Source organism: Trachypithecus francoisi, unplaced genomic scaffold, assembly GCF_009764315.1.
Source record: "Trachypithecus francoisi isolate TF-2019V2 unplaced genomic scaffold, Tfra_2.0 Lachesis_group18, whole genome shotgun sequence".
Classification (NCBI taxonomy): Eukaryota; Metazoa; Chordata; class Mammalia; order Primates; family Cercopithecidae; genus Trachypithecus; species Trachypithecus francoisi.
The window spans coordinates 67,754,471-67,770,432 of NW_022681463.1; the positions used below are offsets into that span (position 1 = coordinate 67,754,471).

At 39.6% G+C, this 15,962-nt stretch overlaps 1 protein-coding gene across 3 annotated transcripts in view; it reads right to left on the reverse strand.

Moving 5' to 3' along the window:
• SETDB2 (SET domain bifurcated histone lysine methyltransferase 2) overlaps positions 1-15,962 on the reverse strand; it is a 55,045-nt gene that overhangs the window by 20,580 nt on the left and 18,503 nt on the right. For all 3 annotated transcript variants that reach the window (XM_033176863.1, XM_033176861.1, XM_033176862.1), the window contains one exon: positions 12,817-12,913. In XM_033176863.1, coding sequence (XP_033032754.1) covers positions 12,817-12,913 — 97 coding nt within the window. The remainder of the gene's footprint in view (positions 1-12,816; positions 12,914-15,962) is intronic.

Below are 15,962 nucleotides of genomic sequence, written 5' to 3' on the forward strand. Positions count from 1 at the left end.
GGTGTTGGGTCTGTCTTTATCAGCAGTGTGAAAACGGACTAATACACTATATAAAGCAGTGCCATCCAAAAAAACTTTCTCCATTGATAGAAATGGTTTGTACCTGTGCTGTCCAATATGGTAGCCAGTAGGCACATGTGGCTACTGAGCACTTTTAAATGTAGCTTGCATGACCAAAGAACTGAATTTTTACATTTTATCTAATTTTGATTAATTCAAATTTAAACAGCCACATGTAGCTAGTGGCTACCACATAGGACGTACAGATATGGAGCTTCCTCATCCTTTCTCCAACTGTATAGTAATCCTTTGTGTAAGTCCACAATTTAATTACCTAGCCTGCAATAATGGACTTTTTTCCATAACATGTAGTATAGGCTAGACCACAATAGTGGACTAGTTAACTTACACAGTTATCTTTTAGAACATATACAGTAAACTTATACAGTGATCTTTTAATAACTAATTTTATTGTAATAATCTTTAAGATTACTTATGAATTTTATTGTATGAATAACAATTTCATACATGTAAAGATATTGTTGCAGAGCATATTCCCAGAAATGGGAGTGCTAGGTCACAAGGCAAATGGATTAGTTATTTCATTAATATTGCCACATTGTTCTCCATTGTGTCAGTTCCTTCAGCAATAAATGAGAATGCCTGCTTTCATAGCGCTTCATCAATCAGGTGGGTCTGGAAGCTTTTGGATTTCAGAGTCTAACAGGTGAAAGGATGTACTATAATTTATTTAGATTTTTTTTTTTTGAGAGACAGAGTTTCGCTTTATTGCCCAGGCTGGAGTGCAGTGGCATGACCTTGGCTCACTGCAACCTCTGCTTCCCAGGTTCAAGCGATTCTCGTGCCTCAGCCTCCCAAGTAGCTGGGATTACAGGTATGTGTAACCAAGTCCAGCTAATTTTTGTATTTTTAGCAGAGATGGGGTTTTACCATGTTGTTCAGGCTGGTCTCAAACTCCTGACCACAAGTGATCCACCCACCTTGGCCTCCCAAAGTGCTGGGATTACAGGTGTGAGCCACCACGCCAGCCCTATAAATCTTTTATTTTTTTTTTTTTTTTTTTTTTTTTTTGAGGCGGAGTCTCGCTCTGTCGCCCGGACTGGAGTGCAGTGGCCGGATCTCAGCTCACTGCAAGCTCCGCCTCCTGGGTTTTACGCCATTCTCCTGCCTCAGCCTCCCGAGTAGCTGGGACTACAGGCGTCCGCCACCTCGCCCGGCTAGTTTTTGTATTTTTAGTAGAGACGGGGTTTCACCGTGTTAGCCAGGATGGTCTCAATCTCCTGACCTCGTGATCCGCCCGTCTCGGCCTCCCAAAGTGCTGGGATTACAGGCTTGAGCCACCGCGCCCGGCCTATAAATCTTTTAATGTTGAAAATGTTTGTTTCCAATTTGTCTCTATGTTACTACTTTAATGAACATCCTCATATATAAATCCTTGACCAAATTCCTGATTATTTTAAAATACATTCCTTTAAGAGGAATTACTAGGTCAAGAGGAACATACATTTGAAACACTTATTTATAAAATTTCCAAATATAAATATGAGTATACTTTTCTCATAAAAAGAGGCTACGGTCAGGTGCAGTGGCCCATGCCTGCAATCTCAACATTTTGGGAGGCTGAAGTAGGAGGATCGCTTAAGCCCAGGAGTTCAAGACCAGCCTGGTCAACATGGAGAAACCCCATCTCTACTATAAATAGAAAAAAATTAGTGGGACGTGGTGGTGCACACCTGTAGTTCCAGCTACTCAGGAGGCTGAGGTAGGAGAACTGCCTGAGCCTGGGGAGGTCAAGGCTGTAGTGAGCCATGATGACTTCATCACTCAAGAGCTCTGATGGGCCGGGCATGGTGGCTCAAGCCTGTAATCCCAGCACTTTGGGAGGCCAAGACGGGCGGATCATGAATCAGGAGATCGGGACCATCCTGGCTAACACGGTGAAACACTGTCTCTACTAAAAAATACAAAAAACTAGCCGGGCGAGGTGGCGGGCGCCTGTAGTCCCAGCTACTCGGGAGGCTGAGGCAGGAGAATGGCGTAAACCCGGGAGGCGGAGCTTGCAGTGAGCTGAGATCTGGCCACTGCACTCCAGCCTGGGTGACAGAGCGACACTCTGTCTCAAACAAACAAACAAAAAAAAGAGCTCTGATGGAGATGTACAAGGAGATTAATGTTGTTCTTATGCCTGTTAACACAACATCCATTCTTCAGCCCATGGACAAAGGGGTAATTTTGACTTTCAAGTCTTATTATTTAAGAAATACACTTTATAAGGCTATTAAGCTGCCAGCCATAGTGATTCCTCTGATGGGTCTGGGCAAAGTAAATAACCTTCTGGAAAGGGTTCACCATTCTAGATACCACTTGTGATTCATGGGAGGAGGTCAAAATATCAACCTTACCAGGAGTTTGGAAGAAGTGGATGCTAACCCTTATGAATGACTTTGAGGGGCATAAGACTTCATTGGAGGAAGTAACTGCAGATGTGAAACAAATAGCAAAAAACTAGAATGAGAAGTAGAACCTGAAGATCTGACTAAATTGTTGCAATCTCAGGATAAAACTTGAACGGATGAGGAGCTGCTTCTTATGGATGGGCAAAGAAAGTGGTTTCTTGAGATGGAATCTACTCATGAAGATGCTGTGGACAATGTTGAAATGACAACAAAGGATTTATTAATAGAACATTACATAAATTTAGTTGATAAAGCAGTGGCAGGCTTCCAAAGAATTGACTCCAATTTTGAAAGCTGTTCTATTGTGGGTAAAATGCTGTCAATGAACAGCATCACATACAGCAGAGAACTCTTTCGTGAAAGAAAGAGTCCATCAATGTAGCAAACTTTATTGCTGTCTTATTTTAAGAAATTGTCATAGTCACTCCAACAGTCAGCAGCCACCACCCTCATTAGTCAGTGTAGGGTCCAGCCCTATGGGGCTTTGTGGGTGTTCTCCCAGTGTGCGGAGACGAGAGATCGCAAGAAATAAAGACACAAGACAAACAGATAAAGAGAAAACAGCTGGGCCCGGGGGACCACTACCACCAAGACACGGAGACCAGTAGTGGCCTCGAATGGCTGGGCGCGCTGATATTTACTGTATACAAGACAAGGGGGTAGGGTAAGGAGGGTGAGTCGTCCAAGTGATTGATAAGGTCAAGCAAGTCACATGATCATAGGACAGGGGTCCCTTCCCTTTCAGGTAGCCGAAGCAGAGACAGAAGGCAGCATACGTCAGCATTTTCTTCTATGCACTTATTAGAAAGATCAAAGACTTTAAGACTTTCACTATTTTTTTTCTACTGCTATTTTCTAAGAACTTCAAAGAGGAACCAGGAGTATGGGAGGAACATGAAAGTGAACAAGGAGCATGACCACTGAAGCACAGCACCACAGGGAGGGGCTTCAGCCTCTGGATGACTGTGGGCAGGCCTGGATAATATCTAACCTCCCACAAGAAGCTGGTGGAGCAGAGTGTTCCCTGACCCCTCCAAGGAAAGGGAGACTCCCTTTCGCGGTCTGCTAAGTAATGGGTGCCTTCCCAGGCACTGGCTATTACCGCTTGACCAAGGAGCCCTCAAGCGGCCCTTATGCGGGCGTGACAGAGGGCTCAGCTCTTGCCTTCTTGGTGACTTCTCACAATGTCCCTTCAGCGCCTGACCCTATACCCGCTGGTTATTCCTTAGTTATATTAGTAATACCACAAAAAGTAATATTAAAAGCTAATGATTAATAATGTCTATACTAATGATTGATAATGTTCATGATCATCTCTGTATCTAATTTGTATTATAACTATTCTTATTCTAACTATTTTCTTTATTATGCTGAAACAGTTTGTGCTTTCAGTCTCTTGCCTCGGCACCTGGGTAATCCTCTGCCCACAAGTCTGCAGCCAACAACGAGGCAAGACTCTTCACCAGCACAGAGATTAGGACTTGATAAGGGCTCAGATTATTGTCAGTATTTTTTAGCAATAAAGTATTTATAAATTAAGGTATGTACATTGTGTTTCTAGACATAATGGTACTGCACACTTAATAAACTATAGTATAGTGTAAATGTAACTTTTACATGCACTGGGAAACCAAAACCTTTTTGTGACTTGTTCTATTGTGATATTTTATTGCAGTGGCCCAGAACCAAATCTGCAATTATCTCTTAGGTACATCTGTACACTATTGGTGGGAATGTAAATCAGTACGGACATTATGGAAACCAGTATGGAAGTTCTTCAAAAAATTAAAAATAGAGCAACCATATGATCCAGCAATCCCATCACTGGATACATATCCAAAGGATATGAAGTCAGTATACCAAAAAGACAACTGCATTCCCATGTTTATTACAGTATTACAGTAGCCAATATATGGAATCAATATAAATGCCCATCTACAGATGAACAGATAAAAATGTGTATACACACACATATATACACATTCACACCAACAATGAATACTCAGCCATAAGAAAGAATGGAATATTGTCATTTGCGGTAACAATGGATGAACCTGGTAAATGGATGAACCTGGAGGACATTATGTTAAGTCAAATAAGCCAGGTACAGAAAGACAAACATGGCAGGATCTCACTCATATCTGGAATCTAAAAATGTGATTTCATAGTAGACAACAGAAGGGTGATTATCAAGAGGGTAGGGGAGGGCAGGAAGGAATGGGGCACTGAGAGAGGTTAGTCTTGGTCAGTGTTACAGTTAGAGAGGAAGATTAGGCCAGGCACGGTCACTCAAGCCTGTAATCCCAGCAACTCAGGAGGAGGAGGTGGGAGGGTTGTTTAAGCCTAGGAGTTCGAGACCAGCCCAGGCAATACGGCAAGCTCCTGTCTCTACAAAAAGTGGAAAAAAAAAAAAAAAAAAATAAGTCTGGCATGATGCCGTGTGCCTGTAGTCTTAGCTACTGGAAAGGCTGAGGTGGGAAGATTGTGACAGGAGTTGAAGGTTACAGGGAGCTAGGATTGTGCCACTGAACTCCAGCCTGGGTGACAAAGTGATACTCTATCTCTAAAAAAATAAAAGATAAAAAGGAGACAGGAAGAATAAATTCTGGTCTTCTATTACATAGTAGGGAGACTATAGCAAATAACAGTGTGTTTTTTCCAAGATAGCTAGAAGAGTTTGAGTGCTGTCACTACAAAGAAATGATAAATGTTTATAGTGATAAGGTAATTATCCTGATTTGATCATACCATAATGTATACCTGCATTGAATGTTTGCCGTAACTATGTACAATTTTGTGTCAATTATAAATTTAAAAAACATTGATGATAGTGATTGCTCCTAGAAAGGTAGACAGGACAAAGAAACCCGTCATGCTGGGAAGTTGAATATAGTTCAAAGATACTATAATGTTTTATTTTCTTTTTTACAAAGAGACCGGGGCCAGGTACAGTGGCTCATGCCTGTAATCCTAGCACTTTGGGAGGCTGAGGCAGGGGGAATGCCTGAGCTCAGGAGTTCGAGACCAGCTTGGGCAACATGGTGAAACCTCATCTCTACTAAAATACAGAAAATTAGACAGGCATGGTGGTGTGCACCTGTAGTCCCAGCTACTCTGGAGGCTGATGCAGGAGAAGTGCTTGAACCCGGGAGGCAGAGGATGCAGTGAGCCGAGATCACACCACTGCATTCCAGCTTGGGTGACAGAACGAAGACTCCATCTCCAAAAAAATAAAAAGTAAAAGAGAGACTGGAAGTACATACAATGGAACGTTAATAGCTGTAAATTCTGGATGGTATGAGTTATATTCCTTTATATATATACTCTATCTTTTAAATTTCTTGAAAAGATAGTAAAAAATATTGGTGAGAACACAGCGAAATGATTACTGTAAATCCATCACTATCCACGGACTACAATGTACTAATGCCTAATGCATTAAAAATGAGGGGTAGGGGAAGGTAAGGTTATGTTTCCCTAAATAATTTCAATTTATCTAGTGTTTTTGAATAATGTTGGAAAGGACATAACATAGTAAGAAATATATTCTATAACTCACCTTTTGGTTTTCTTTTCCATTTAATTTCTATCTTCTTTAGCCTAATCCAATTTAGTAATTATTTTTATTCCTTGATTTATTTCATTTTATTCTTTTTTTTTTGAGACGGAGTCTCACTCTGTTGCCTAAGCTGGAGTGCAGTGGCGTGATCTCGGCTCACTGCAACCTCCACCTCCCAGATTTAAGTGATTCTCCTGCCTCAGCCTCCCAAGTAGCCGGGATTACAGATGCCCACCACCACAACCAGCTAATTTTTGTATTTTTAGTAGAGACAGGGTTTTACCATGTGGGCCAGGCTGGTCTCGAACTCCTGACCTCAAGTAACCCACCTTCCTTAGCCTCCCAAAGTGCTGGGATTACAGGTGTGAGCCACCATGCCTGGTCCTTGATTTATTTTAGTATCCAATATCTTCTTGTTTTTCAAAGGTAGTACCTGGAAACTACTTGTTCCCCATTATTAAGTGTCAAGTTCCTTCTTACCACTTTTTTTATAAGGAATTATAGTATAATCTGAACTCCGGATATTCTATTTATTTGTCTATCTGAGATAAACCACCCTATTTTCTTTCATTCAGAATTCACTGTAATACATTCCTTAGGCTCTCATGGCCCTGTTCTTGGTTTTGACATAAGTTACTCACTCTCAAGTTACTTATACACTTAAGAGATTTGCCGGGCGCGGTGGCTCAAGCCTGTAATCCCAGCACTTTGGGAGGCCGAGACGGGCGGATCACGAGGTCAGGAGATCGAGACCATCCTGGCTAATACGGTGAAACCCCGTCTCTACTAAAAAATACAAAAAACTAGCTGGGCGACGAGGCGGGCGCCTGTAGTCCCAGCTACTCGGGAGGCTGAGACAGGAGAATGGCGTGAACCCGGGAGGCGGAGCTTGCAGTGAGCTGAGAGCCGGCCACTGCACTCCAGCCTGGGCAGCAGAGCAAGACTCCGTCTCAAAAAAAAAAAAAAAAAAAAAAGAGATTTATAGAGATAGTAAACTGTTCTGTTGTCCTTTTCAATTTGACTTAACCAAATAAGTATGTTTCAAATTGGATTCTGTAGTATATTATTCTGTAAATGTCATTTGAGTTCCCCATTTCGCCTATGAATTTTTTTTTTTTTTTTGGAGACAGGGTCTCACTCTGTCACCCAGGCTGGAGTGTAGTGGCGCAGTCTTGGTTCCCCACAACCTCTGCCTCCTGGGCTCATGCAATCCTCCCACCTCAGCCTCTAGAGTAGCTGGGACCATGGGCATGCATCACGACGCCCAGCTAATTTTTTGCATTTTTGGTAGAGATGGGGTCTCACCATGTTGCCCAGGCTGGCCTCAAACTCCTGAGCTCAAGCAATCTGCCTGCCTTGGCCTCCCAAAGTACTAGGATTACAAGCATGAGTCACTGCGCCTGGCCTCAGGTATGAAATTTTTGGTTCCTGTTTTGCTCTTTGGAGGAAGTGGAACATTAAATATTAATGTAGATGACTCAAATTTTTCTTGGAATATGAAGGGATTAATTCAGGATATATGTGAGAGAGAAAGTATCTGGGTTATCTTTAGTTCTTAAATAACAACTAATATTTGAATAGTAGTTTAATGTCCTTTACATAATTTCCTCATATGACACAACAAATACAACTCCAAGTTAGCCACTATCTGGAGTTGTATTAGAACTACTTAGGACTAAAATTTGTAATAGTAAATATGCTGGTAAAACTTGTAATTTGGAATTTACATTTCAAGAAAGTCAAACTAGCTTAAAAGTATTCTTCTTATGACTAATAAATAAAAACTGGGAGATACAAGACTCTAGTTACTGGGCAATTAACACAGAGAAATACATGTTTTACATTTAAGAAGAGTTAGGGAGGAGTGGGAGGAGATGAGAAAAAAAACAGAAAAGAAGGAGAAAAACATAAAAATAAAACACTAGCATGAACCTTAGAAAAGATTTTTCTTATCTGTGCTTCATTTTACTAAATAGAAGAAAAAAAACCCCAACTTACAAGTCTTAAGTATAAAGTAACCTAATTTCATCCCAATTTTATGGAGAGGAGGGTTAACTTCATTTAGGTGTGAAGATACATTACTGAAAAAAAAAAAACCAGAAATAAACAAAACCAATTCTATGTACAGTATTGTAAATCTAGTTATGGATTAAAAGTGCTAGAGGTAAATACAGGATAAGGAATAACTAGTGAGAAGGAGAAGTCCACGGCTGTCTGGACCTGTTTGCCAGTCTCTGGGTAAGGATTTCTCAGTTTGCATTCGATTTGACAATTGTTCAGGGTGTCGTTAGTCACCCTGAACATCAAAGTGAAGCACGGCTTAGAGGCTGCCAACTGATTATCTAGCTTTTGGCAAGGCTAAAGTAAGAAGTCATTCTATCCTCTATGACCATTAAGGGGGCATATTTTAAAACAAGAATGTAAACTGTATTCATCTAAAGACTGCAGTAGGTAAATTTGTTATTTTGCTCAGTCCTTTCTTTGGTCATCCTCTTCTGAAAGGCAGGTATATTAATTTCAGTGTACTCAAAGATGTTGGGTCTTGTATACATACTAGGCTTTTTATACAGTCTCTTTCAAGAATTTAAATTAAGATATTTAAAAAAATGGTTGGGTGTGGTAGCTCACACCTGTAATCCCAGCACTGTGGGAGGCCGAGGCAGGAGGATTCATTGAGCCCAGGAGATCAAGACCAGCCTGGGCAACATGACTAGACCCTGTACCTATTTAAAAAAAAAAAAAATATATATGTATGTCTCATGAGGTAACACTTGCACTAGAAGGTTCAGCTGGAGCAGCTATGTTTGGTCATGTGGGAAGAGAAGAAACCTACTGGTAACAGATATAAGTAGAGTTGAGACTGTGTCAACCCTGACCTTAGGTACTGACTTTTGAGTTCCTATTTTAGTGTTCACATGGCCTGCTGTGTTACATTTTCTGTTCTTCAAGACCTATTTTACTTACATATATGTGTGTATGTATGTCTAAGTACATGTGTGTGCATGTTTTTTTTTTAATCATCTTTTGGGTTTGTGTGCATGTCATGTAAAAAGCCACATAATGGCTTAAATTTACACCTGTGTCTTTAAGTAGTGGTGCAAGCCCAATGTCACCCAGTATGCTAACCACAGCTGCATGCCTCGTACACTTCTAATAAAGTCCACTACTTAAACCAGCTTGAATAGGTGTGTACTCCTGACAAACCAAAGTTTACACTTGACCAAAAAAAAAAAAAAAAAGAAGGAATTCAGACTTCTAAAATCACAAAAGTATAAAAAGGGTATCTTTTTAATTATTATTTTTTTAAATGTTTACATTTACCTATGTCATAACTCACTTACATGGAGTAGAAATTCAGTTCAACTCGAGAATAAAATACTGACTGGGCATGGTGGGGTGGCTCATGCCTGTAATCCCAGCACTTTGGGAAGCTGAGGAGGGAGGATTGCTTGAGACCAGGAGTTCACGACCTGCCTGGGCAACACAGCAAGATCACATCGCTACAAAAAAAAAAAAAAAAAAAATAGCCAGGTGTGGTGGTATGCACCTGTAGTCCCAGCTACTTGAGAGTCTGAGGTGGAAGGATCGCTTGAGCTTAGGGGGTCAAGGCTACAGTGAGTTGTGACTATGTGCCACTGCAGTCCACTTAGCGAGACAGAGTGAGACCCTGCTGTCTCAAAAAAAAAAAAAAAAAAAAAAAAAAAGAAAAGAAAGAAAAGAAAAAACCCCACAAAAAACTGAAGCCTGTGTCCTATTAGACCCAAGATTTCATCCTGGGGTTTGCCATTGATAGTTTGTATAATCTTTTTTGTGAAATAGGGTCTCACTTTGTCACCCAAGCTAGAGCGTGGAGGCGTGATCATGGCTCACTGCAGCCTTGACCTTCCGGACTTAGGTGATACACCTCAGCCTCCCAAGTAGCTGGGACCACAGGCATGTGCCACTACTCCCAGCTAATTTTTGTTATTTTTTTGTAGAGATGGGGTTTTGCCATGTTGCCCAGGCTAGTCTTGAATTTTTGGGCTCAAGTGGTCCTCCTGCCTCAGCCTTCCTAAGTGCTGGGATTACTGGTGTGAGCCACCATGCTCAGCCTAATCTTGAGCAGTTTAGCCGGGGCTGAGAATCCCTGGCTTAAGTTATTGATCATTTAGTTTACCAGGCAGCCTATGTGACCACTGGCCTGCTAAGAGGGTTTAAGTACTGAAAGTAAAATAAGTAATAAACTTCCGGCCTGCAGAGGAAATATAAAAGGAATTAAACATAATTCCAGTCAAAAATGAAATGCTTCCTTGGAATTCTTAACAGCAAAGGAAGAAAATCCTAAGCCTAATAAGACATGTCCCTTCATCTGAAAGGATCTCAGAAAGCTCAACTCAAAGTTAGGTATAATCAAAAAAAAAAAAAAAAGCCTCTGAGTGTCAGTACAGTACAAGAGAGATGGGAGATTCTTAAGGAAATGAAATTCTGATTATATAATCACAAACAGTCCTAAAGAGTTGGGAAAACAGTTAAAGAAACCAACTCAATTTTTCTGGGCAGCTCGGATTTTTACAAGTATACATACAAAAGAAGACAGTTAATTACGAATACGAAACATTGAACTGTCTTCTTTGACAGTTAATTATGAATACGAAACATTGGTATGAACCGGTAAGAAAAGTATCACAAAGCCTAGTAAGAACGGAGGTTTCCAAAAATGCTAATAAAACAACAACAACAACAAAAAACAACTAAAGTTATGCTTAGAACAAGAAAATAATCTGTTAGGAGAAAGATAAGGTTAACTGATAACAAAGAGAAGGAAGAGTTTCTCAAAAACAATTCTGCCTTTGTCTTTTCCATCTGTAAGTATGGCTCTCAAGTTGGAAACAATAAAAAAATAAAAAGAAACTGAAGTCTGTGACAGTTAAAGAGAGGGTACTAGAACTCAAGTTTATTTAAGCATATAGAAGACTCTACAAATTAAATCTCAAGGTCTGGGAAAAAAAACTTCAAATACGGAAAAATTAAAAATAAAACAGTACTGCCCTGATTTTTTCTGTGACCACTTATCCTCAAGTTCTCACTGCCCTGACTTTTAAAAAGGGAAGGAGGACAGGCTACAGAAAATATAGAAAGGTTAGCTTAACATTGGTCTCTTAAAAATTTCCAGAAGAAGGCATCAAGTGTGTGACTTCTAAATATTTGGAATTTAAAAGGCCAAGACTAGGTGCTGAGTCAACAAGTAGGTGAGAAGAATCCCAATTAACTGAATTTTCTTTTTTGACACAGTTTTCAATAAGTATGAATAATGTCTGGCAATGCCACAGAATGCTATGGCAGTGAACCTTGATTTTTCACGACCACCTTGTAAGTGAGAAGTGTAGGCGGGACAACAGTAGAAGTAAATTCGCAGTTGCTTAAAGAGTTCTTTCTGAAGTGTAATAGAAACAGTGTCTAGTAGTGAGCCAACCACAAGGTTTTTATCTTTGGTCATGTCCTGGTCAATATTGTTTTCAGGGACCATAATGAATATTAGAAAGCTTATTTATTTGTACAAGATGATAAGCTAAAAGGGACAAAAAATATTCCAAAATTCAAAGATTCTGGTAAGCTGGTATAATGAACTTAAACCACAAAATGATACTTCACAGGAATAAACCACTCCTGCATTTACGTTTAAAATATAATGTCTAAATATATAGATAACTGTTTGGTAGAGAGCTTGTTTGGTGGTAATTTGCATGAAAAAGAACTTCATATTTTAGTGATTTAGACTCAGTAAATTTGTTCTTAAAAACTTATGAAATTTTACACTGTATATTCAAAGGTCAGAATTTCTAGGAAAAAAACTGTTTTGTGAGCTACTGAAATGGCCAATTAAGGAGCTAAAGTGTAAACTTAGCTTTAGAGCATTTTAAAATAATTTTATGGGCCTATTGAGACCCACTCAAACTGCAATGACATCTCTAGTATTTGTAAATCCAAATCATAAGAAACAGTGTCTATCTACAACTCTCACAGACACGAAATCAAAAAAAGAATTATATATTGAGGTTTTTTTTTGGTCAATTTAATATTGAGCTAAAAGAACAAATGAAATTAGGGTAACAAAGAAATTTCTTTCTAAAGATACTTTTTTTGTGTTTTGAAACTATGTTCTTTACTCTAGAGAACTTTCAGAAACTTCTCTGTAATTAGTACTTGAAGGGTTAGGCCCAGGTATTATCTACTAAAAATAAAGACTACGTGTCAGAGTATCAGATTCACTCTTCTGCAATTCTCCTTTATGCCAAAGAATCTTTACTGAAAGTAATGATAAAATGGAAAGGGAAGGTCAGAAAAATTTAGTCTATTCATAAGCTTATAGAATATAGACACAGACCCATAGTCTATACATAAACTTTTTGACACTACTTCAGAGCTGTTATGCATTGTGAAAACTCAACTGATACTGAAATAAACACTTTGACATTTTTAAATTCTCCAGTATAATCTAAGCACTAAAACAAAAAACAAAACAAAACAAAAAAACCACACTACTTGGTAGATTTCAGTGTATTAATAAATTACACAAAGACATCTTAAGCTAACCTTTATAAAAAGACTTAACTAGGAGTATTAAATAACCTATTCAGAGACTCATGAAATTCTATCCTACATAAAATACTAAAATATACAACTTTTAAAGCTTTGATGGGAATTTTTTTTTTATATCTCATCTATTCTAACGTCAAGTGATTTATAAAGAAGAAATCTGTAGGAGCAAAAGCATTAATAACAAATAACTTATCTACATACAGAAATGTACAGTCTTCTGGAAAGGAGTTTCCATATGATGTAGAGGGAAATGCATTGGATTTGTTTTCCTGTTCCTTCTGAGTCACAGGCATATGATCTATACAAAAAAATACAAATGTGAGCAACAAATATACCAAGTTAAAAACCATTTGCTATAAGTATCCAAGTAATATGTTCATTGACTAGAGTCTGCCCATATGGATCCCTAAAATTTGCAAACATATTAAGGTTTCAAGATTGAGGCAAAAGATTAAATGTCAATATTTTCAAAAATATTAATAAAATAGGATAAAACACTGAGGACAGAAAACATTTCTACCGTAGAAACTCTAGTTTGGCCGGGCGCGGTGGCTCAAGCCTGTAATCCCAGCACTTTGGGAGGCCGAGACGGGCGGATCACGAGGTCAGGAGATCGAGACCATCCTGGCGAACACTGTGAAACCCCGTCTCTACTAAAAATACAAAAACTAGCCGGGCGAGGTGGCGGGCGCCTGTAGTCCCAGCTACTCCGGAGGCTGAGGCAGGAGAATGGCGTAAACCCGGGAGGCGGAGCTTGCAGTGAGCTGAGATCCGGCCACTGCACTCCAGCCTGGGCGACAGAGCGAGACTCCGCCTCAAAAAAAAAAAAAAAAAAAAAAAAAAAAGAAACTCTAGTTTGGCCTGAACTTGATTTGAAGCTTAACCAATCTTTAAGGTGGACATTGAGTATCCCTGCTTCTGCATGCATTTTATAGAGAAATCACGTAATTCTTAAAGGCTCTATAAAAGTCAGAAAATGAAAAATTTATGTACCTTTTGTTTTCCTATTGCTCTACAACTACTTTGGGGAGGGGATGAAGTATCTGGGTATCTCTTTTGATCTAGTTTTCACATTTCTTCTTTTTTTTGAGACAGAGTCTCATTCACTCTGTTGCCCAGGGTGGAAGGCAGTGGTGTGATCTCGGCTCACTGCACCCTTCACCTCCTAGGTTCAAATGATTCTCCTGCCTCAGCCTCTCCAGTAGTTGGCATTACAGGCGTGCAAAACCACGCCCAGCTAATTTTTGTAGTTTTAGTAGAGACAGGGTTTTATCATGTTGGTCAGGCTGATCTTGAACTCCTGTCCTCAAGTGATCTGCCCACCTGGGCCTCCCAAAGGGCTGGGATTACAGGCATGAGCCACTGTGCCTGGCCCAGTATATTTATTTTCTAATAAAAAAATTATAACTTACTTTCCCCCTCAAAAAAAGTTTAATAAAAGGATATTGTATTTCAAGGTTGCTCCGTGGCTAACTGAAAAATATCTGTCTTTACTTTTCAGTAAAGAAAGGTTTAAAATCTGATAGCTGAGCCAAGCACAAGGTTCATGCCTGTAATCCCAGCACTTTGGAAGGATGAAGTGGGAGGATTACTTGAGGCCAGGAGTTCAAGGGCCCCCTGAGCAACAGAACAAGGCCCTGTCTCTACAAGAAAAAAAAAAAAAAGTTAGCCAGGCGTGGTGGCGCATGCCCGCAGTTCTAGCTATTTGGGAACTGAGGTGGGAGCACTGCTTAAGCCCAGGAGTTGTAGGCTGCAGTGAGCTATACTTGCACCACTGCACTCCAGCCTGAGCGACAGAGAAAGACCCTATCTCTAAAATAAATGAATACATAAAAATTTGATAGTTGAAGAGAGCTATGTACAAATAAAATAAAAATTTAGGACCTTCCAAATTTATTATGCCAAAGGGAAAAGTTAAGCCCTGAAAGATGACTCATGTAACACGATTATTTTTTTCTTTGGTGTATGATCATTGCTTTCTGACTTCTGTGTTGAGATGTTACACATTAACTAGATTCCCTATTCTTTTTTTTTTTTTTAAAAGACACAAGGTCTTGCTCTGTCACCCAAGCTGGAGTACATAGATGTGATCATGGGCAACTCCACACCCGACTAATTTTTAAAATTGTTTTGTAGAGGTAGAATCTCACTATGTTGCCCGGCTGGTCTTGAACTCCTGGACTCAAGTGATCCTGCCACCTCAGCCTTCCAAAGTTCTGGGATTACAAGCCTGAGACATCATGCCTAGCCAAGACTCCCTATTCTTTATTCAAACTTAGTCTAAATGATATGGAGAAAGAGACCCTTGTGACTGTTACCTGTTTACAACAGAATGTTGGACAACCCGCTTAGAGTGTAACCAAAAGTAGCCAATCAAATATCTGTATGTTACCCTTTGCACAAAAATGCTGTAATCCTGTTCAACACCTCTGTTTTGCCTATATAAATAATCCTCATTTCTTCCCACACCAGAAGCATTTATCACCATTCTTTGGTATAGCACAGTCCTCGGATGGCTACCCTTATGCTTTGCACCTGAATAAACTCTCTCAAAATTAGATTCTGGGCTGGGCACGGTGGTTCACACCTGTAATCTCAGCACTTTGGGAGGCTGAGGCGGGCGGATCACCTGAGGTCAGGAGTTCGAGACTAGCCTGGCCAACATGGTGAAACTCTGTCTCCACTAAAAATACAAAAATTAGCCTGGCATGGTGGCAGGCACCTGTAATCCCAGCTACTCAGGAGGCTGAGGCAGGAGAATGGCTTGAACCCGGGAGGTGAAGGTTGCAGTGAGCCAAGATTGCGCCACTGCACTCCAGCCTGGAGGACAAGAGCAAGACTTCATCTCAAAAAAAAAAAAAAAAAATTCAGATTCTGACCCTTTTGATTATTTTAGGTTCACAGCTATAACTGATTAGAAATTAATTTTACGAATTAAGAGTTTGACTTTTCCTCCAGCTAATTTATTTGCATGTTATATAAACCTACATTAACAAATATGAGCAAAATAAATGTATATAAGCATAGTTGGAAATAGGATTTACTCAAAAACATGGAGATTTAGTCATTAGATAAAAGAGGAAAGGGAAATAATTTCTCTCAAGAAAATACTATCCAGTCCTTCATATGGAGACAGAGGAAATACTGAGAGTTACACATCATCAAGAAAAACAAACGTAATTAGCAGTTTGATGACAGCCTGGGGAGTCTAGGTTGGATCCAGGACAGCTTGTTTTGACCTCAACACAAAGTTCTTTTGCTTCTCTCATTCTCAACATTCTTTTTAAAATAAATGCTAGTATTACACTTTTTTTTTTTTTTTTTTTTTTAAAGACAGGGTCTCACTC